At 40.4% G+C, this 23,881-nt stretch overlaps 1 protein-coding gene and 1 long non-coding RNA gene across 8 annotated transcripts in view; one reads left to right on the top strand and one right to left on the bottom strand.

Moving 5' to 3' along the window:
- LOC118148961 (uncharacterized) overlaps nucleotides 1–23,881 on the top strand; it is an 87,970-nt gene that overhangs the window by 23,995 nt on the left and 40,094 nt on the right. The window lies entirely within an intron of this gene.
- Nucleotides 8,149–23,881, bottom strand: part of NEK11 (NIMA related kinase 11) — a 330,810-nt gene continuing 315,077 nt past the window's right edge. For 5 of the 7 annotated variants that reach the window (XM_035278793.3, XM_008983840.5, XM_035278785.3 and 2 more), the window contains one exon: nucleotides 8,149–11,512. In XM_035278793.3, coding sequence (XP_035134684.1) covers nucleotides 11,293–11,512 — 220 coding nt within the window. In that variant the 3' untranslated portion in view covers nucleotides 8,149–11,292. The remainder of the gene's footprint in view (nucleotides 11,513–23,881) is intronic. The other 2 variants (XM_078354243.1, XM_078354242.1) reach the window with 1 other exon arrangement.

Consider the following 23,881-nt stretch of genomic DNA (forward strand, 5'->3'; position numbering starts at 1 on the left):
TGTCTGTTCATCTCCTTTGCTTGCTTTTGAATGGGTTTGTTTTTTTCTTGAAAACCGGCTTTAGTTCTTTGTAGATTCTGGATATTAGCCCTTTGTCAGATGGGTAGATTGCAAACATTTTTTCCCATTCTGTTGGTTGCTAATGATTGTTTCTTATGATTGTTTAGAACACTCTAATGATTATTTCTTTTGCTGTGCAGAAGTTCTTAAGTTTAATTAGATCCCATTTGTCTATTTTGGCTTTTGTTGCTATTGCTTTTGGTGTTTTTGTGAAGTCCTTGCCTATGCCTATGTCCTGAATGGTGTTGACTAGGTTTTCTTATAGGGTTTTTATGGTGTTAGTTCTTATGTTTAAATCTTTCATCCATCTGGAGTTAATTTTTGTGTAAGGTGTAAGGAAGGGGACCAGTTTCAGCTTCCTGCATATGGCTAGCCAGTTTTCCCAACACCATTTATTAAACAGGAAATCCTTTCCTCATTGCTTGTTTTTGTCAGGTTTGTCAAAGGTCAGATGGTTGCAGATGTGTGGCGTTACTTCTGAGGCCTCTGTTCTGTTCCATTGGTCTATATCTCTGTTTTGATACCAATATGATGCTGTTTTGATTACTGTAACCTCATACTATAGTTTGAAGTCAGGTAGTGTGATGCCTCCAGTTTTGTCCTTTTGGCTTAGGATTGTCTTGGCTATGCAGGCTCTCTTTTGGTTCCATATGAAATTTAAAGTCATATGGTAGCTTGATGGGGATAGCATTGAATCTATAAATTACTTTGGGCAGTATGGCCATTTTCATGATATTGATTCTTCCTAACCATGAGCTTGGAATGTTTTTCCATTTGTTTGTGTCCTCTCTTATTTCCTTGAGCAATGGTTTGTAGTTCTTCTTGAAGAGGTCCTTCACATCCCTTGTTAGTTGTATTCCTAGGTATTTTATTTTCTTTGTAGCAATTGTAAATGGGAGTTCACTCATGATTAGGCTCTCTGTCTGTTGGTGTATAGGAATGCTTGTGATTTCTGCACATTGATTTTGTATCATGAAACTTTGCTAAAATTGCTTATCAGCTTAAGGAGGTTTTGGGCTAAGATGATGGGGTCTTCTGAATATACAATCTTGTCATCTGCAAATAGGGACAATTTGACTTCTTTTCCTAATTGAATACCATTTATTTATTTTTCTTGCCTAATTGCTCTGGCTAGGACTTCCAATAATATATTGAATAGGAGTGGTGAGAGGGCATCCTTGTCTAGTGCCAGTTTTAAAGGGAATACTTCTAGTTTTTCCCATTCAGCATGATATTGGCTGAAGGTTTCATGTAAATAGCTTTCGTTATTTTGAGATATGTTCCACTGATACCTCGTATATTGAGGGTTTTTAGCATAAAGATCTGTTGAAATTTGTCAAAGGCCTTCTTTGCATCTATTGAGATAATCCTGTGGTTTTTGTCTTTGGTTCTGTTTATGTGGTGGATTATGTTTATAGATTTGCATATGTTGAACCAGCCTTGCATCCCCAAGATGAAGCCTACTTGATTATGATGGATAAGCTTTTTGATGTGCTGTTGGATTTAGTTTGTCATTATTTTATTGAAGATTTTTGCATCAATGTTCATCATAGATATTGGTCTGTAGTTTTCTTTTTCAGTTGTGTCTCTGCTGGGTTTTGGCATTAAGATGATGTTGGTCTCATAGAAAGAATTAGGGAGGATTCCCTCTTTTTGTATTGTTTGGAATAGTTTCAGAAGGCATGGTAGCAGCTCCTCTTTGTATGTCTGGTAGAATTCGGCTGTGAACCTGTCTGCACCTGGGCTTTTTTTTGGTTGGTAGGCTATTAATTGCTGCCTCGACTTCAGCTATTGGTCTATTCAGGGTTTCAGCTTCTTCCTTGTTTAGGCTTGGAGGAGTGTTCAAGTGTCCAGGAATTTATCAGTTTCTTCCAGATTTACTGATTTATGTGCATGGAGCTGTTTGTAGTAATCTGTGATGGTAGTTTGTATTTCGGTGGCAATCTCCCCTTTATTGTTTTTTATTGCATCTATTCGATTCTTCTCTCTCTCTCTCTCTCTTTTTTTATTAGTCTGGCTAGTGGTCTATTTTTTTCATCTTTTCAAAAAACCAGCTCCTGTATTTATTGCTTTTTTGAAGGGTTTTTTGTTTCTCTATCTCCTTCAGTTCTGCTCTGATCTTAGTTATTTCTTGTCTTCTGCTTGCTTTTTAGTTTTTTTGATCTTGCTCCTCTAGCTCTTTCAATTTTGACAATAGGGTGTCGATTTTAGATCTTTCCTTGTTTCTCATGTGGGCATTTATTGCTATAAATTTCCCTCTAGACACTGCTTAAATGTGTCCCATAGATTCTGGTACATTGTGGTTTCGTTCTCATTGGTTTCAAAGAACATTTTTATCTCTGCCTTCATTTCATTGTTTATCCATTCATCATTCAGGAGCAAGTTGTTCAGTTTCTATGTGGTTGTGCAGTTTTGAATGACTTTCTTACTCCTGAGTCCTAATTTGATTGTGCTGTGGTTTGAGAGACTGTTTGTTATGACTTCCATTCTTTTGCATTTGCTGAGGACTGATTTACTTCCAATTATGTGGTCAGTTTTAGAGTAAGTGTGATGTGGTGCTGAGAAGAATGTGTATTCTGTGGATTTGGGGTGGAATGTTCTGTAAATGTCTATTAGGTCTGCTTGGTCCAGATCTGCATTCAAGTCCTAGATATCCTTGTTGACTTTCTGTCTCTTGTTCTGTCCAGTATTGACAGTGGAGTATTAAAGTTTCCCACTATTATAATATGGGAGTCTGAGTCTCTTTGTAGGTCATAAAGAACTTGCTTTATGTATCTGGGTACTCCTGCATTGGGTGTATATGTATTTAGGATAGTCAGCTCTTCTTGTCAATTGATCCTTTTACCATTATGTAATGACCTTCTTTGTCTCTTTTGATCTTTGTTGTTTTAAAGTCTGTTTTATGAGAGACTAGAATTACAATCCCTGCTTTTTTTGCTCTCCATTTGCTTGGTAAATCTTCCTCCATCCTTTTATTTTGAGCCTATGTGTGTCCTTGCATGTGAGATAGGTTTCCTGAATATAGCACACCGATGGGTCTTGACTTTTTATCCAGTTTGCCAGTATGTGTCTTTTGATTTAGTCCATTTACATTCAACATTAATATTGTTATGTGTGAATGTGATCCTGCCATTTTGTTACTGGCTGGTTGTTTTGCCTGTCAGTTGACACTGTTTCTTCATTGCGTTGTTGGTCTTTACCATTCGTTTTTGCAATGGCTGGTACTTGTTCCTTTCCATGTTTAGTGCTTCCTTCAGGAACTCTTGTAAGGCAGGTCTGGTGTTGATGAAATCTCTCAGCAATTGCTTGTCTATAAAGGATTTTATTTCTCCTTCACTTATGAAGCTTAGTTTGGATGTGAAATTCTGGGTTGAAAGTTCTGTTCTTTAAGGATGTTGAATACTGGCCCCCACTCCCTACTAGCTTGTAGGGTTTCTGCTGATAGATTCGCTGTGAGTCTGATGATCTTTCCTTTGTGCATGACTCAACCTTTCTCTCTGGCTGCCCTTAGGATGTTTTTCTTTGTTTCAACCCTGATCAATCTGACGATTATGTGCCTTGGTGTTGCTCTTCTTTTGAGTATCTTTGTGGTGTTTCTGTATTTCCTGGATTTGAATATTGGCCTGCCTTGTTAGGTTGTGGAAGTTCTCCTGGATAATATCCTTAGGAGAGTATTCCAGCTAGGATTCATGCTCCCCTGTCACAATCAGGTATGCTGATCAAATGTAGAATAGGTCTTTCACATAATCCCATATTTCTTGGAGGCTTTGTTCATTTCTTTTCTTTCTTTTCTCTTTAATCTTACCTTCTCATTTTATTTCATTGAGTTGATCTTCATTCTCTGATATCCTTTCTTCTGCTTGATGGATTTAGCTGTTGAATCTTTTTTATGCCTCAGGACGTTCTCATGCTGTGTTTTTCAGCTCCATCAATTCATTTATGTTCTTCTCTAAGCTGGTTTTTCTAGTTAGAATTTCGTCTAAGCTTTTTTCAGGTTTCTTAGTTTCTTTGCATTGGGTTAGAACATGGTCTTTTAACTTGGAAAAGTTTGTTTTTACCTACCTTCTGAAGCCTGCTTCTGTCAATTCACAAAGCTCATTCTTTGTCTTGTTTTGTTCCCTTGGTGGTGAGAAGTTGTGAAACCTGGGAGGAGAAGAGGCATTCTGGTCTTTGATGATTTCATCCATTTTTTCACTGGTTTCTTCCCATTTTTGTGGATTTATCTCCTTTGATCTTTGAAGTTGGTGATTTCAGGACAAATCTGAGTAGATTACCTTTCTGTTGAAGTTGGAGCTCTATCTCCTGTATGAGGCTTTTTTTTTTGTCCTGTAGAGGCACTGCTGTGTTGCCTTGGATTCAGTCAGGCTGCTGTGTAGTCTTCCCGTGGAGTTTATGCAGGTGGGATTAGCCCCGCCTTCCCAATGGCAGGCGTCTTTCTTTCCCTGAGCTTATTCTTCTCACTCGGGGTCAAATTGGTGTATTCACTGCGAAACTCTAGTACTCAGGCTTCAGTTTGTTGGGTTTTGTGCGGGTGGGACCTGCCAGACCGTATGTCCTGTTTCCCTGCTTTCCACTCTGCCTCTTTCTGTGGGACGGGTAGTTCTGTCCCACTGGCATTAGTCCAAACTTCCACCCAGGTCCTGGCACCCAGCAGTCCGGAGCCGTTGCTCAGATTTGCATCAACATCCGGTGGCGCCCATCAGTCTGGCAGGGCTCTCATGGACCGTGGGTTACAGAAGGCATGAGGGAAGCACGGGATCCGGGTTGGAGTGCTGATGGGGTGAAGTGCCTGGCCCTCCGGACCAGCTGCACTTCCTGGGTAGGGACACACCCCACCCTGACTCGGTTTGCCCTCCCTGGGCTGCTCCCACCCTGCTTCGGCTCGCCTTCCTTGGGCTATTTTCACTGTCCTACCAGTTCCACCAAAATGAACCTGGCACCTCGCTTGGAAACGTAGAGTCCGCTCGCCCTTTGCATCTCACTAGCTGGGAGCTGCACTTCAGAGTTGCCCCCTCTCGGCCATCTTGGCAGAAGTCTCCACTGAATTCTTATCATTCAAAATTATGGGCCTGGTACAGAATGGGAGTTGAACACATGTTGAGTGGAAATCCAAAGAATAGAATTAGAAGAGATGGTTTAGGTAGGCTCCATGCTCTCATTCCACATTACCTTGAAATACGCTGAAGGCCAGGAAAGTCAGAGTTTGTGGCTCATCTAGGGCATTTTGAAAAAGGGTATCCATATTTTTTCTAAGAAGCCACGGACTAATTTAGTTGGAGATAAACTTCCTCCAGATTTTTAAAAATCAGCACCCAAAAAAAGCCCAAGGATTTGATAAAAATAGGTTGGAGAAGGAATACAGAGAGTGATGTCAGGAGAAGGAAGACATGTTGTTTAGCTTATTGACATACTAATGCCTCATACCAACCAACCACAAATCCTGAATAGCATGCAGCAAGAAATAGGTCTCTCTTGCCTGTGAGTTTATATATCACCTGGAGTGGCTCTGCTCAGCAGTGGCTGAGGTGAGTTTGTGTTACTCTGTGGGTTGGCTGAGGTGGCCCTGCTCCATCTCTGACATTCCCCTATGATAGATGGGCTGAATGGTGATGAAGGAGACGAAAGAGAACATATCCCACTGCACCGACATGTTTCCAGCCCCTCATTATATTCCTCAGCCAAAACAAGTTCCATGGCTAAAATCAAGAGTCAAGGAGTGGGGAAATATTGAGAACTACAAAGTTATAAGGCAGCAGTCAGGGGTATAGGGAGGGGTAAATTGGGACTTAAAATTCAAACTATCAAAGTGGGAAAAAGCCAGAATATTTTGGGAAGAAAAAAGAATGTTTCTAGCTGTTGAAAGATTGCCTCCTGAACTAAACCTAAAAATCTGCTTTGAAAATATTCCTGCTGGAGCCAGGCGCAGTAGCTTGCACCTGTAATCCCAGCACTTCGGGAGGACGAGGCAGGCAGATCACCTGAGGTCAGGAATTCAAGACCAGCCTGGCCAACATGGTAAAACCCTGTCTCTACTAAAAATACAAAAAAATTTAGCCAGGTGTGGTGGCACTTACCTGTAATCCCAGCTACTCTGGACGCTGAGGCAGGAGAATCGCTTAAATCCAGGAGGCAGAGGTTGCAGTGAGCCATGATTGCGCCACTGCCCTCCCAGCCTGGGTGATAGAGCGAGACTCCATTTCAAAAATAAATAAATGAAATAAAAAAGAAAATATTCCTATTGGAGTCAAGTTTTCAATTCTGTATAAATGTTAATGACTATGGTACTCCTAATGAATATTTGTGAATATATTATTTTATAATGTATATTTGTTAAACCAAATTTCTGAACTTCGTTCTGAAGTGAGGGAAAACTTGAGCATCCTGAGGTTTCTGGTGGTGGTGAACACTGTGATATTGCAGATTCATGAACTATGAAGTGGGTTGAGGCACTGAAAGAAAGCAAGGCTAGGCTAGAGAGTCCACTGACTTGCCCTTCCAGAGAGGTCTTCCTCATGGTTCTGTCAGCTCTTCGCTGACTCTCAGCTAATTACTTGTCAAGTGGTAGCTGAAAAAGGCTAAAAGTATTTATCTTTCGGGGTCCATTTGGATGGTAATAGTAGAATCTTAGAAACCTAAGGAAGTCTTCAGGGATGAATCTCCAATGCTGGAAGATGAGGCAGCTTGACAGTACATTTAATGATTTTTTTTTTCCTCAAAGTTGAGAATATTTTATGACATTTAAAGCACTTCTACACGTTATACTGAATCACACTGGATATTTCCTGTGCTTCAATGTATTGTATTATTTATTCTTTATAGCAATCTTCAGACACTTGCAGGAAACAGATTCGGAGGAAATCACTTGCTTACCTTAGATCACACAGTAAATGGTAATAATAGGCCTGGAATCCAAGTCATCTGCTATCAAGTTCAATTTTTTTCCTTACACAGCTGTGGCAGAAGTACTTTAAAACATTTTTTTTTGCCCTGTGTCCTCCTGTGCCTCTCTTCTTCCCCCAGCCCCACACCTTCTTCTCTTGCCTGTTTCTGTTCTTTTATCACCTTAGTGGCCTGGCCTCATTCCCTTCTGATACATTAGCTAGTGAACCCATCATCTTGAAAGAGGAATATGGTGTGTTTCCCCCTGTTGAGCTACTGCTTCATTTGTCAGCCTCCTTTACCCTGAGCCCACTGTGATGACTGGACTCTTAAACTATACCTAAAGGTTTGCTCCAGCTTCAGCCCCAAAGACATTAAATAATTAACTTTCAGCACTCTCCTTTGTGTGCTTTATCTCTGCATCAGCCAAAATAGCTGGTGGCATTTCCTCTGCATAAATAGAAAGCAGAAAGGTCAGTTGGCATTTTTGAAATATATATGTATATATATTTTACAAAGCAGCAAGCTAGCAGGGTCCCTTTATTTGCTCATCCCCGTGACTGTTTTATAACAAAAAACTTCCTAATTTAACTCCTTAGCCCATTTCCCCCACCATCCTGCAGTTGGATAGTTATTAATACCCACACTGAAGTTGTTCAAAACTAAGACTGAGTACAGCTGAAGAAGAAAGCATTTTCTCAGTGGTGATAAGTAAAAGATATTTTCTTCAAGTAATGTTAAATCTTGTTCCCCACTTCCACCCCAGTGAACAAAATGAAAGTAAACTTGAGTGAGCTTCTCTTTAGAGGCATGGAGCTATGATTCAAAATGATATTTATTCCTACTCTTTTTTCTTTTACACCTGATGAGTGAATAACACAAATCCCTGGAGATTAAGCTGTTTTTAGTCTGCCCCTGTCTTCTAAGAACCATGTTCTGAAATGCAAAGGTATGGGAATGTGAATCTGTTTGTGAAAGAGACTATTTGAAAACGTAGCTATTTCCTCTTTGGACCCCGCACACAAGTTTTGTTCTGTTTTAATGTTATAAAAACTGTCAACAAGGCCAGGTGCAGTGGCTCACGCCTGTAATCCCAACACTTTGAGAAGCCAAGGCAGGCGGATCACAAGATCAGGAGTGTGAGACCAGCCTGGTCAACATGGTGAAACCCCATTTCTACTAAAAATACAAAAATTAGACCATCAGCAATAAGATTCAGCAACTTTTATTAACTTGGACAGTATTGTGGTCCCTGCTCTTCCAGTAATATTTGTAATCTGGTTGGTCACATAAGGGCATGTGGCTGTGGGGTGCATTTTCTGGGGTGAGGTCTCTTCCCTGTTAATGTGATGGCAGTTTGCATGCCCGCACTCAGCAGAAGTTTGGTCACACACCCCATCATCCTAGGTTTCCCAGAGCAAACCTGATTTTCCGTGGCAACAATCATGGATCCTAGATTTTTTACTTGGGAAACACATTGAAGTTCCAAATTCTGAGAAGCTAGTATTTGAAGTCTGCTTTTCCTGCTGCAGACACAGGAGCTGTGAGACCACAGACATGCTCCTGTCCCCCAGCCTCCCGGCCAGGAATGATTCTCCAGTATTCAGGGAGGGAGGGTGAGAATGGGCATCTTTAGCTTTGGGAAGAGGCAGAATGAAGATCTGTGCAGCCCCCCAATACCTCTCCATAGTGTAAAGGAGTTGTGGGATCTCAGAAGAGTGATGTTCATAACCCTTGAGCACTAGAAAAGTTGTGGGTTCACCTGGGTGGTTCCTTTGGTTGCTGGGCAGAGATAGAAGTGAAGCCACAGGATAGAGCATTAGGGCACAGTGGCCATGCCCTTTGTCCTTAAAATAAGCCTATTAAGCTCTCTAAAGTTTTTCACACTGACCCCCCTATCACTCCACCTAATCACTACTTGTTTATATTCACCGTGAAGCATTTGAAGTCTTTGGACCCTTCTTTGAAGTCCTCATACCACCTTCTAAGATGTGAGATGAATTAAGCCCCAACTAAGAGCAGCCAAACCACTGTTCCAAGAAAAGGGAAAGAAGAGAGAAAACAGAAAGAAAGGTCTTGAACAGTGGTTCAATGTGGTGCCAGTAGCACTGACATTACCTGGAAACATGTTAGAAATGCACATTCTGAGGCTCCACCCTGACCTCTTGAATCAGAAATGCTGGTGATGGAATCCACCAATCTGTGCTTCAACAAGCACTCCAGGTGATTCTAATGCATGCTCAAATGTGAGAATCACTGGTCTAAAAGAGTGCATCATGCAGGGAGCACAGCACCGCTGATAACAGGTCAGTGAGATAAAGAACCTCTCTTAGTTTCCTCTGTCATCAGCAGGAGGCAAAATAGTGAATAACAGTACTGTGGGCATCAAATTCACCCTGATAGTTCTGAAACAATAGATATGTTGCAGCCCCTTATCTTTCCAGAGAAGGGAGTGGGGCGGGTCTAGGCATCGACAAAGATTATCTCCTTGACCAAACTTTACACGGGCTCTTTTGAGCTCTCTATCTCTCTCTCTCTCTCTTTTTTAAAATGAGGCCTCATTCTTGGATCTGTCTTCACCCTGTGAAATCCATTGTTAGCAAGAATTTTGGTAAGGTCAGTTTAGTAAGAATCCCCCACATTTGATAGCTGATCACTCTCAGTATCTGATCAAATTCCTCATCACCTGCCCTCAATCTCTGATCACCCTGGTCTGCCTTCAGCGGGAATCTTAAAGTCAGTTTAGCAGGACTCTCCCTGCTATGGTTTGAATATTTGACCCCTCCAAAATTTCTGTTGAAATTTGATCCCCAATGTGGTGATGTTGGGAGTGGGGGCTAGTGGAAAGTGTTCAGGTTATAGGGGAGGACCCTCATAAATAGCTTGGTACTGTTCTGGAGTAGTGAGTTCCTGCTGTCTAGGCTGGATTATTTCTTGTGGGGATGGGTTATTTCCCTGAAGAGCAGGTGTTATAATGTCAGGACACCCCTCAGGTTTCCCTTCTTTGTACTTGTCCACTTCTCCTTCATTGCCATGTTGTGATGGAGCATGACCTCTTTTGCCAGAAGCCAGGGCCATGCCCTTGAACTTCTCAGCCTACAAAAACATGAGCTAAATTAACTTATTATCTTTATAAATTACTCAGTCTCTGGTATTTTTTTATAGGAACACTAAACAGATGAAGACAACCTCCAACCAGTGAATACTCCTCTTAGAAATTTTCCATCCACCAAGCTCCCATCCTGCTCCTTGGCTATATTAATCTCCTGTTTTCTTTGCTTCAGCAAAGAAACTTCAGAGTTGAGCCCACTGCCTCTCCCATAATGCAATATTGTTGATGCCTATCAGAATAGTCCTGATTACAGTCTTTTTGTCATTCAGTAAGTGTCAGAATAATTTTTTCATAAACAGTATATTTAAATGTGTATGTTTAAAAAGCTTCACAAGCAAATCTAATGTAGCTCCATGGTTGAAAATTCTGATAGACAGTGGTTAAGATTATGGGTTGTGGAATAAGACAGACCTGGGTTGAAATGCCAGCTCTGCTTCTTGCAGCCAAGTGACTAAGATAATTACCAACCCAAGCATCTCTCTCTTTTTCTTTTCTCTATCTTTTACTCTCCCTCTCTCTCTCTCTTGAAAGATCCAATGATAGCCCTTAAACTACTAAGCACAGAACTGGCACATAACACTCACCAAATGAGCCAAATATTACCAGCTCTAAGTAATAATTATCAAAAGATGGACATGTTATATTTAATAGGAAAGTTTTACATAAGGAAATGATAAAATAGGTGATTTATTGAACCACTTTTTGGATGTGTGTATGAAATAGATATCTTGCTTGTTAGTCACAGGAGGGCAAAAGTGGACCAAAAACAAGTCAGCTAACAGGCATGTCTGGCTTCTGGGCTGCAGCTCAGCATGTTGTAGGCTAGGGTCCAGTGACCTTCACTGGCAGGCTGCCCACAGTCCATGAGACCCTAGGCAGTCAGGCACTGAGCTGTGTCCTCCGAGTGAAAATTATAAAGAGCACATGGTTTCTCCCCAGCCATCTTCAGGGTGACTCTATCCTGCTGGAAGCCCTGAGGACGCACAAGAGAGAAATCCTTTTCAGTGAGCCTAACTTGATGTGTAAGCTTATCTCAGGGTATAGTCCAAGTAATACCTATGACTCCAAGTATAGGCAGCTGTGCTTACTGCTCACTAAATAAAACTTCTAACGAGAAATTAAAAGGCAAGATGTGAGCTCTGCTTTTGTATCCATTTCCCATAACAGAGTTCAGCTTATATGTTAAATGCATTTTCACAGAAATTTGTCCACTTGATCTTCTGCTTCTTTTTGACAGTTGCCTAGAGATGGTTCTGGAGAGTAGGTTTTTTTCTCATCGTGATCAGCAACTGCTCTTCAAAGTAGAGGAGCTGGTCCACTTCAAAGCAGTCGCTGGCTCGAGGCACCACTTTTTCCAAACACTCCCGGATCTCTGCTTCACTAGCATTCTGATGCCTTGCTCTCTTGAGGTAATTATAGACCTCTTCAAATACTTCTGCCCCCAGCTTCTGCATGGCTGACCTGCCAAAAATGTTACAAAAGATGAAGCGTTACATATTAAGATCACTTGCAAGAAAATGTGCTTTTAAATCATTGATCTTACGAATGACATTGTCATTCTAGGATTTAGAAAAAAAAGGGACACAAAAAATAAGACACAATGTCTCCACCCTAAACATTTAACAATTTTCAACAAATAATGCTTCAACATCTATTATGTGCCAGGTACCCTTCAAGGAACTGTTAATATAGCAGTAAAGAAGTTAAGGCAAAGTCCTGCCTTTGTATGCATGTGTATGTGTAAAATACACATATATAAACACATGTGTTCATATAAACATATACACACACACACACACACACACACACACACACACAAGATATCAGATGGTTCTAAGTGCAGTGAAGAAAAAGCAGGGTGAGGCAGGCAGGAAAATCCTTCTGAGGAAATACCATTTGACCAAGAGCTCTCAGGAAGTAAGACAAATACCAGGGGCAAGAGAATTTGGACCCTAAAGCTAAAACAAACAGAAAAAATAACAAGAAAGCTATTGTGGTTGGAATTAGTAGAACAAGGGGAATGGGATGGTGGGATATGAAATTCATAAATAGTTAATAATAACAAAATAATAGGAGGAGGAGGAAAATGAGGGGGAGAAGAATTTTATTTGCCACTTGCCAGGCTCCTTTCTCCCCACTTTGCCCTTACAATCACACTTAATCTTTACAACAGCTTTACAAAGGAGGCAATTTTTTAAATCCCTATTTTACAGATGAAGACACTGATGCTTAAAGGGGTAAAGTCATTTGGCCAAGTTTCTACCAAGGCCAACATTAATGTTTAACACACTTCCAGTTTTTGTCCATATGTCAATACAGTCTTCACGTTATAATCATATTGCCATATCTAGTATGTGTATTTCACTATTGACTGCTTTCCTCTATCTCCAGAAAGGGTCACAAACTAAAGACCTATGGGCAAAATTTGGCCCATAACATGTTTAGTTTGTCAATACTATGTTCCTTTGTTTTATTATTTTTAAATGTTTTAATGTGAATGTCTTTATGTGGGGCCTGCAAGCACTCTCTACTCTGCATTTTCTGACTGTCTTCGACCAACCTCCCCTATCTTGTGTCATCTTACACCAGGCTGCTTCTCATCGTTCTTCTACCTGCTTAACTTAAGGGCATTCAAGTTGATGGACTTTTTTTGTGGTTCTTCATAGTTGTCATTTTTTTAATGGCTCCATATTGTTCCACTGAATTTATGTGCCAATATTTACTCCATTATCCCTTCACCAAACAATTAGATTTTTTCACTCCTTTTCCTGATTATATAGTGTGAATATCTCATCCTTCGAAACTAGGCCTTTTCATTTTAGGGAATATTTTCTGACAACAAATTTTTAGAAGTTGGGCTAATTACATGTGTGTGTTCCCTCTAAAAATTATATGTGCACTAATGGTCTTCACTTTTCTCTGAAGAACAGAGAAAAGAGTAAATATATGTTGTGCTTGATTAAATGATAAAAATGTTCTGGGAATGAGATTATTAGGTCAAAGAGTATAAATATTTGTGTGACTTTAACTTTGAATATATTTTTTTTCTTCATTTCAATGGATTTGGTAAAAAGAAAAACCAGGATGCATATTTTTTCACAATTTTTAAAGCATTAGTCCTTAACAGTAATGATAGTAATGTTGATAATAACATTGGAGACATTAGTCACAGACTCTTTCATTCATTTTGTAAGCTTTTTTGTTCAGTGTTATTCAACCTTGTAATCTCTAAATCATAGGAAATGGTGTATGTATTGTGGCATATAAAGAGGTGAGTAGGTAATTCTTCTGGCTCTGGCTTAAAGGCTAGTAATGATAATGCAAGACATAAATTTTTAATTTTAACTAACCATTTCTGTAGCACTTTAGAGCTTGCAAAATGCTTTTGCATTCATTATTTCAAGTGCTCCTTGTGAAGTAGGCAATTCATTGAACATTTGTCTTCATTTTACAGATAAGAATAAGTAGATTTTTAGTAGTTTTTCACAAGCTCACACAATTAGCGTGGTAAAGTTTGGATTCAGATGCGGATCTTAAAACAACAGATGCTGGAGAAACCAGCAGCCCTGGGGTCCACATCATCCAGCTTGAATAGGTTTCCCACCTTCTGTCATGAGATTATCAGGACAGATTCCAGCATGCCTGACATCCCTAGTCACCTCAGTCACCCATGGAAATCCAAGTGTTTTCTTCTGCTGACATCACCAAACCCCGGTTATTTCCTTTACACATTGATTACTTCAGTGACTAGCCCACTTTCTTTCTTCCGCCTCATACTGTGTTATCATTGTTGACTTCCATATCTTGCTGTCTCTGGTTCTGAACTGCCTTATATTCAGCCATCATTTCTTTTACCCTACCTGAGTTGCCCATTCGATGATCGTTTCAATTGACCTCTTTGGTGCCAGTGACTACGTGACCTCTAAAATTGATTTCAAGCCTCTTACTCTCTAACCACCGCCTCTATGCACCCCCACCATACTTACCAGCTAGTCTTCCACTTCGTGGTGCCATTCATTCCTTCAACTCTACCCCCATGATAATAATTACTTACTTCCTTTGTAATCTTAAATACTCACTCCCACCTCACAGTTAAATTTCATGGCCTGTCATCATAACCATTATCTTCCAAATAACTTAGACTTTTTCCACCCCTTTTCCCTTTGTTTGGCAAAGACCTAATGATTAAACTCAGTCATACCTACTCCATAGCTATACCCAAACAACAATATTTATGGAGAAAAGCATCCAAATATACCAACCAGTGTCTCATTTAAGTTGATAATCTTGATTCAGAATGTCACTCGGCACTGCCCAATCATCTTACCATGGTTTTATTTTCCTCCCTAAATGACTATTTCAAATGTTTTCCTTTATTCTTTTTTTTTTTTTTTTTTTTTTGAGACAGAGTTTCGCTCTTGTTACCCAGGCTGGAGTGCAATGGCGCGATCTCGGCTCACCGCAACCTCCGCTCACCGCAACCTCCGCCTCCTGGGTTCAGGCAATTCTCCTGCCTCAGCCTCCTGAATAGCTGGGATTACAGGCACGCGCCACCATGCCCAGCTAATTTTTTGTATTTTTAGTAGAGATGGGTTTTCACCATGTTGACCAGGATGGTCTCGATCTCTTAACCTAGTGATCCACCTGCCTCGGCCTCCCAAAGTGCTGGGAATACAGGCTTGAGCCACCGCGCCCGGCGTTTTCCTTTATTCTTTAAAAAATATTTTATTTTTTGATTTAAAAATGTTATTGTTTATATTTGAGGTTTACAACATGTTTTGGGATACATATAGATAATAAAACGGTTACTGTCATGAAGTAGATGAACATATCAGTGACCTCACATAGTTACATTTTGTGACAAGAACAGCTAAAATCTACTTTTATTTTTTTGAGATGGAGTTTCGCTCTTATTGCTCAGGCTGGAGTGCAATGGCATGATCATGGCTCACTCTGCCTCCCAGGTTCAAGCGATTCTTCTGCCTCAGCCTCCTGAGTAGCTGGGATTATAGGCATGCACCACCAAACTTGGCTAATTTTGTACTTTTAGTAGAGATGGGGTTTCTCCATGTTAGTCAGGCTGGTCTCAAACTCCTGACCTCAGGTGATCCACCTGTCTCAGCCTCCCAAAGTGCTGGGATTACAGATGTGAGCCATCATGCCTGGCTTAAAATTTACTTATTTAACAAAAATTTCCAATACAATTTTATTAATTTACGCCCTCATATTGCACATTAAATCTCTAGACTTGTCCATCCTATTTATCTACTGTTTTGTATTCTTTGACCTACATTCCCTCATTTCCTCTCCCCTGCCCACCCGGCCTGAGGTAACCATTGTTTCATTCTTTTTTTTTTTTTTTTTTTTTTTTTTTTTTTTTTTTTTGAGACGGAGTTTCGCTCTTGTTACCCAGGCTGGAGTGCAATGGCGCGATCTCGGCTCACCGCAACCTCCGCCTCCTGGGTTCAGGCAATTCTCCTGCCTCAGCCTCCCGAGTAGCTGGGATTACAGGCACGCGCCACCATGCCCAGCTAATTTTTTGTATTTTAGTAGAGACGGGGTTTCACCATGTTGACCAGGTTGGTCTCGATCTCTCGACCTCGTGATCCACCCGCCTCGGCCTCCCAAAGTGCTGGGATTACAGGCTTGAGCCACTGCGCCCGGCCTGTTTCATTCTTTATCTCTGTGTACTTGAGCTCCTTTTTTTTTTTTTAAATATTCCATATATAAGTGACGTCATGCAATATTTTTCTTCCTGTGTCTGGCTTTTTCTCACTTAGTGTAATGTCCTCCAGGCCTATCCATGTTGTGGCAAATGACAGGATCTCCTTTTACAAGGCTGAATAATATCCCATTGTATATGTATGCCACAGTTTTTTCATCCACTTCTCCATTGATAGACATTTAGGTTGTTTCCATATCTTGGCTATTGTGAACAATGTTGATATGAACATGGGAGATATCTTTATGAGGTGGTACTTTCTTCTCTTTTGGGTATATACCCAGTTTCTTCTTTTTGGAATTGCTGGGTCTTATGGTAGTTATATTTTTAATTTCTGTAGGAATCTCTATATTGTTTTCCATAGGGGCTGTACCAGTCTCCGGTACCCCCAGCAGTATATTAGGGTTCTCTTTTCTCCACACCCACACCAATATTTGTTATTTCTTCTTTGTAATAATGGACATTTTTAGGGGTGTGAGGCGATATTTCATTAGTTTGCATTTTCCTGATGCTTAGTGACATTGAGCACCTTTTCATGTATCTGTTGGCCATTTTTATGTCATCTTTGGAGAGAGATCTGTTCAGGTCCTCTGCCCAATTAAAAACTGTGTTATTTGGTTTCTTGCTGTTAAGTTGTAAGAGTTTTTATAAATTTTGGATATTAACCACTTATTAGATATGTGGTTTCCAAATATATTTTTCCAGTCTGTAGGTTGTCTTTTCCTTTGTTAATTGTTTCCTTTGCTATATAGAATCTTTTTAGTTTTATATACTCCCATTAATTTTTTTTTTGCTAAAGGTCAGAATAAAAATAAATAGGGAATACAAAACATAGAAAAAATTAATCAAACCAAGAATTGGTTATTTGAAAAACAAAACGCAATTGACAAAGCCCTAGCTAGACTATGAAGTAACAGAAGACTCAAATAATAAATCAAATCAGAAATAAAAGTGGAGACATTACAAGAGATGCATGAGAAATATAAAAGGATTATAAGGAACTGATATAATTTGGATATTTGTCCCTGCTCAAATCTCATGTTGAATTGTAATCCCCAGTGTTGGAGGTGGGGCCTGGTGGGAGGTGTTTGGGTCTTGGGAGCTGTTTCTTCATGACTTGATGCTGTCTTTGTGATAGGGAATGAGTTCTCACAAGACCTGGTTGGTCTAATGTGTGGCACCTTTCCCCTCCCCACTTTTTCTCACTTGCTTTTGCTTTTGCCATGTTACACGCCATCTCCTACTTAACCTTCTGCAATGAGTAAAAAGCTCCCTGAGGCCTTTCCAGAGGCCAAGTAGATGTTGGTGCTATGCTTGTACAGGCTGGAAAACCATGAGCCACTTAAATCTCTTTCTTTATAAATTACCTAGTCTCCGGTATTTCTTTATAGCGATGCCAGAATAGCTTAACATAGAAAATTGATACCAAGGAGAGGGGGCATTGCTATAAAGATACCTGAAAATGTGGAAACAGCTTTGGAACCTGGGTAATGGGCAGAAGTTGGAAGAATTCAGAAGGCTCAGAAGAAGACAGGAAGATGAGGAAAAGTTTAGAACTTCTTAGAGACTGGTTAAGTGGTGTGACCAAAATGCTGAGAGTGATATGGACAGTGAAGTCCAGGCTGAAAAGGTGTCAGATGTAAATGAGGAACTTACTGGGAACGGGGCAAAGGTCACAGGTGTTATGCTTAGCAAAGAGCTTAGCTGCATTCTGTTCATGCCCTAGGGATCTGTGGGAATTCGAACTTCAAAGTGATGATTTAGGGTATCTGGTAGAAGAAATTTCTAAGTAGCAAAGCCTTCAAGATGTGGCCTGGCTGCTTCTAACAACCAATGCTCAGATATTGGAGCAAAGAAATGACAGATTTGGGGTTTATATTTAAAAGGGAAGGAGAGCATAGAAGTTTGGAAATTTGGCAGCCTAGTCATGTGACAGAGAAAGAAAAAGCTTTTTTTTGGTGGGGGGAAAGAAATTAAAGTAGGCCATGGAGCAACCACTTTCCGGGGATATTGGATAACTAAAAGTGGGTCCAGTATAAATACCCAGACAGTGAGGAAGAGGCCTCAAAGGCATTTCAATGATATTCATGGCAGCCCCTCCCATTACAGGCCCAGAGGCTTAGGAGGGAAGAATGGGTTCATGAGCCAGGCTCGAGGACCCATTCCCCTGCACAGCCTTGGGATATTGCTTCTCACATCCCAGCTGCTTTGGTTTCAGCCTTGGTTCAAAGAGGTACAGCTCAGGCCAGAGTTCCAGAGGATGCAAGCCATAGCCCTGGTAGCTTCTACATGGTGTTAAGCCTGACGGTGCACAGAGTGCAAGAGTGTAAAGGATTTGGAAGCATCTGCCTAGGTTTCAGAGGATGTATGCAAAAGCCTGGGTGTTCAGATAGAAGCCTGCTGCAGGGGTGAAACCCTCATAGAGATACTCTACTAGGGCAGTGTAGAAGGAAAAGGTAGGATTTGGCTCCCCTCCCTGACCCCACAGAGTCTCCAGTGGGGAACTGCTGAGTGGAGCTGTGGGCAGGGGGCCACTGCCTTCTAGACCACAGACTAGTAGATCCATAGGCAGCTTGCACCCTGCCCCTGGTCAAGCCACAGGCATTCAATTCCAACCTGGAAGAGCATGTGTGAGGGCTGAACCCTGCAAAGCCACAAAGGTAGGGCTTATCAAGACCTTGGGAGCCCACCCCCTTGCACCAATGGGCCCTGGCTGTGGGACATGGAGTCCAAGGAGATTATTTTGTAGCTTTAAAAATTAATGATGACTTCCCTGCTGGATTTTGGGCTTTCTGGGTCCCTGTAGCTCCTTTCTTTTGGCCGATTTCTCCCTTTTGGAATAGTAATGTTTATCCCATACCTGTACTTCCATTGTATCTTGAATGTCAACACCTTATTTTGCTTTCAGAGGCTCATAGGTGGAAGGAACTCATCTCTAGATGAGGCTTTGGACTTGGAACTTGGGCTTTTAAGTGATACTAAAATGAGTTGAAACTTTTAAGGAGACTATTGGACATATATGATTGTATTTTTATTTTTATATTTATATATTTTTTTTAACTGGACTTTAGGTTCTGGGGTACATGTGCAGATCATGCAGGATTGTTGCATAGGTACATACATGGAAAGGTGGTTTGCTGCCTCCATCCCCTATATCTGGCATTTCTTCCCATGTTATCCCTCCCCAACCTTCCCTATCCCCACCCACCCCTGGCAACAGACCCCAATGTGCAATGCTCCCCTCCCTGTGTCCATGTGTTCTAATTGTTCAATACCCATCTATGAGTGACAACATGCGGTGTTTGATTTTCTGTTCTTGTGTCAGTTTGCTGAGAATGATGGTTTCCAGATTCATCCCTGTCCCTACAAAGGACATGAACTCATCATTTTTTATGGCTGCATAGTATTCCATGGTGTATATGTGCCACATTTTCTTTGTCCAGTCTTTCATCGATGGGCATTTGGGTTGGTTCCAGGTCTTTGCTATTGTAAAGAGTGCCACAGCGAACATACATGTGCATGTGTCTATATAACAGAACGATTTATAATCTGTTGGGTATATACCCAGTAATGATATTGCTGAGTCAAATGGAATTTCTATTTCTAGATCCTTGAGGAATAGCCACACTGTCTTCCACAATGGTTGAACTAATTTGCACTCTACCAACAGTGTAAAAGTGTTCCTATTTCTCCACATCCTCTCCTGCATCTGTTGTCTCCAGATTTTTTAATGATCACCATTCTAACTGGTGTGAGGTGGTATCTCAATGTGGTTTGGATTTGCATTTCTCTAATGACCAGTGATGATGAGCACTTTTTCATATGTTTGTTAGCCTCATATGTGTCTTTTGAAAAGTATCTGTTTATATCCTTTGCCCAAATTGGAATGGGTTTGTATCTTGTAAATCTGTTGTAGTTCTTTGTAAATTCTGGATATTAGCCCTTTGACAGATGGGTAGATTGCAAACGTTTTTTCCCATTCTGTTGGTTGCTGGTTCACTCTAATGATTTTTTTGTTGTACAAAAGCTGTTAAGTGTAATTAGATCCCATTTGTCTATTATAGCTTTTTGTTGCCATTGCTTTTAGTGTTTTAGTTATGAAGTCCTTGCCTATGCCTATGTCCTGAATGATTTTGCCTAGGTTTTCTTCTAGGGTTTTTATGGTGTTCAGTCTTATGTTTAAGTCTTTAATCCATCTGGAGTTGATTTTAGTGTAAGGTGTAAGGAAGGATTCTAGTTTCTGCTTTCTGCACATGGCTAGCCAGTTTTCCCAACACCATTTATTAAGCAGGGATTTCTTTCCCTGTTGCTTGTTTTTCTCAGGTTTGTCAAAGATTAAATGGCTGTAGATGTGTGGCATTGGTTCTGAGGCCTCTGTTCTATTCCATTGGTCTATATCTCTGTTTTGGTACGAGTACCATGCTATTTTGATTACTTTAGCCTTGTAGTATAGTTTGAAGTCAGGTAGCCTGATGCCTCCAGCTTTGTTCTTTTTGCTTAGGATTGTCTTGGCCATCTGGGGTCTTGATTTGGCTCTCTGTTTGTCTGTTATTGGTATATAGGAAGGCTTGTGATTTCTGCACATTGTTTTGTATCCTGAGACTTTGCTGAAGTTGCTTATCAGTTTAAGGAGATTTGGGGCTGAGATGATGGGGTCTTCTACATATACATCATGTCCTCTGCAAATAGAGACAGTTTCACTTCCTTCTTTGCTAACTGGATACCCTTTATTTCTTTTTCTTGCCTGATTGCCCTGGCTAGAACTTCCAATATTAAATTGAATAGGAATGATGAAAGAGGGCACCCTTGTCTGGTGCCAGATTTCAAAGGGAATGCTTCCGGTTTTTGCCCATTCAGTATGGTATTGGCTATGGGTTTGCTGTAAATGACTTTTATTATTTTGTGATACATTCCATCAGTACCTTGTTTATTGAGAGTTTTTAGCATAAAGAGCTTCTGGATTTTGTCGAAGGACTTCTCTGCATCTATTGAGATAATCCTTTGGTTTTTGTCTTTGGTTCTGTTTATGTGGTGGATTACATTTATAGAGTTGCATATGTTGAACCAGGCTTGCATCCTGGGATAAAGCCTACTTGATTGGGATGTGTAATCTTTCTGATGTGCTGTTGCATTTGGTTTACTAGTATTCTATTGAAGATTTTTGCATCTATTTTCATCATGGATATTGGTCTGAAGTTTTCTTTTTCTTTTTTAGTTGAATCTCTGCTAGGTTTTCATATCAGGATAATGTTGGTCTTATAAAATGAGTTCGGGAGGATTTCCTTTTTTTGAATTGTTTGGAATAGATTCAGAAGTAGTAGTACTAGCATTCTTTGTATCTGGTAGAATTTGGCTGTAAACCCATCTGGACCTGGACTTTTTTTGGTTGGTAGGCTATTAATTGCTGCCTCAACTTCAGCCCTTGTTATTGGTCTATTCAGGGTTTCAACTTCTTCCTGGTTTAGGCTTGGGAGGGTGCAAGTGTCCAGGAATTTATCCATTTATTCTGTATTTACTGGTTTATGTGCATAGAGTTGTTTGTAATAATCTCTAATGGTAGTTTGATTTCTATGGAATTGGTGGTGGTATCCCCTTTATCATTTTTTGTTGCATTTATTTGATTCTTCTGTTTTCTTTTTTATTAGTCTGGCTAGTGGTCTATCTATTTTGTTGATCTTTTCAAACAAAACAGCTCCTGGCTTTATTGATTTTTTGAAGGACTTTTTGCATCTCTATTTCCTTCAGTTCTGCTCTTATCTTAGTTATTTCTTGTCTCCTACTAGCTTTTGAAATTGTTTGATCTTGCTTCTCTAGTTCTTTTAATTGTGACATTAGGGTATCGATTTTAGATCTTTCCTCGCTTCTCATGTGGGCATTTAGTGCTATAAATTTCCCTCTTGACACTGCCTGAAATGTGTCCCAGAGATTCTGGTACATTGTGTATTCGTTCTCAGTGGTTTCAAAGAGCATCTTTATTTCTGCCTTCATTTCATTGTTTATCCAGTCAACATTCAGGAGCCAGTTGTTCAGTTTCTATGAAGTTGTGCAGTTTTGAGTTAGTTTCTTAATCCTGAGTTCTAGTTTGATTGCACTGTGGTCTGAGAGACTGTTATGGTCTCTGTTCTTTTCCATTTGCTGAGAAGTGATTTACTTCCAATTATGTGGTTGATTTTAGAGTAAGTGTGATGTGGTGCTGAGGAGAATTTCTGTGGATTTCAAATGGAGAGTTCTGTAGATGTCTATTAGGTTTGCTTGGTCCAGATCTGCATCCAAGTCCTGGATATCCTTGTTAATTTTCTGTTTCATTGATCTGTCTAATATTGACAGTGGAGTGTTAAACTCTCCCATGATTATTGTGTGGGAGTCTAAGTCTCTTTGTAGATCATTAAGAACTTGCTTTTTGTATCTGGGTGCTCCTGTATTGGGTGCGTGTAGATTAGGATTAGTTAGCTCTTGTTGTGTTGATCTTTTTACCATTATGTAATGCCCTTCTTTGTCTCTTTTGATCTTTGTTGGTTTAAAGTCCGTTTTATCAGAGACTAGGATTGCAACCCCTGCTTTTTTTTGCTCTCCATTTGCTTGATAAATCTTTCTCCATCCCCTTATTTTGAGTCTATGTGTGTCACTGCACATGAGATGAGTCTCCTAAATACAGCACACCAATGGGTCTTGACTTTTTATCGTTTGCCAGTCTGTGTCTTTTGACTGGGGCATTTAGGCCATTTACAGTTAATATTAATATTGTTATGTGTGAATCTGATCCTGCCATTTTGATACCAGTTGGTAGTTTTGCCCATTGGTTGGTGCAGTTTCTTCATTGCATTGTTGGTCTTTAACATTTGGTTCATTTTTGCAGTGACTGGTACTGGTTGTTCCTTTCCATGTTTAGTGCTTCCTTCAGGAGCTCTTGTAAGGCATGCCTGGTGGCAATGAAATCTCTGAGCAATTGCTTGTCCATAAAGGATTGTATTTCTCCTTCACTTACGAAGTTTAGTTAGGCTGGATATGAAGTTCTGGGTCAAAAGTTCTTTTCCTTAGGGATGTTGAATGGTCCCCACTCTCTTCTGGCTTGTAGAGTTTCTGCCAAGAGATCCACTGTGAGTCTGATGGGCTTCCCTTTATGGGTAACCCAACCTTTCTCTCTGGCTGCCCTTAGCATTTTTTCCTTCATTTCACCTCTGGTGAATCTGACAATTTATGTGCCTTGGAGTTGCCCTTCTTGAGGAGTATCTTTGTTGTGTTCTCTGTATTTCCTGGATTTGAATGTTGGCCTGCCTTGCTAGGTTGGGAAAGTTCTGGATAATATCCTTAAGAGTGTTTTCCAGCTTGGATTCATTCTCCCTGTCACATTCAGGTACACTGATCAAACATATGTTAGGGAGGCTTTGTTCATTTCTTTTCACTCTTTTTTTCTCTAATCTTGCCTTCTCATTTTATTTCACTGAGTTGATCTTCAGTCTCTCATATCTTTTCTTCTGCTTGATTGATTGGGCTGTTCAAACTTGTGTATGCTTTGTGAAGTTCTCATGCTGTGTTTTTCAGCTCCATCAAGTCGTTCATGTTCTTCTCTAAGTTGGTTAGTCTGGTTAGCATTTTGTCTAACATTTTTTTCAAAGTTTTTAGTTTCTTTGCATTAGGTTAGAACATAATCCTTTAGCTCAGAGAATTTTGTTATTACTCACCTTCTGAAGCCTACTTCTGTCAATTTGGCAGATTCATTCTCCATCCTGTTTTGTTCCCTTGCTGGTGAGAAGCTGTGATCCCTTGGTGGAGGTGAGGTGTTCTGGTCTTTGATGGTTTCATCATTTTTGTGCTGGTTTCTTCCTATATTCTTGGATTTATCTAGCTTTGATCTCAGAGCGCTGCTTGTAGTGGCAGTGTTTCCTTTGTCTGTCTGCAGAGGTGCTGCCGGGCTGCCATGGATTCAGTGGAGCTGCTGCGTATATTTCCTGTGTCTTTTGCTTATACTGGAAGATCAGACTCACCTCTGCAGTGGTGGCTGCTCTTCCTCCCAGTGAGGATTGTTCTGAGCTCAATTGTTCTGGGTAGAGCTTAAACTGATGCGCTGGCTGCGAAACTCTCATGCGAGAGGGCTTTGGTTTGCTGGG

Source organism: Callithrix jacchus, chromosome 17 (assembly GCF_049354715.1).
Source record: "Callithrix jacchus isolate 240 chromosome 17, calJac240_pri, whole genome shotgun sequence".
NCBI classification, from domain to species: domain Eukaryota; kingdom Metazoa; phylum Chordata; class Mammalia; order Primates; family Cebidae; genus Callithrix; species Callithrix jacchus.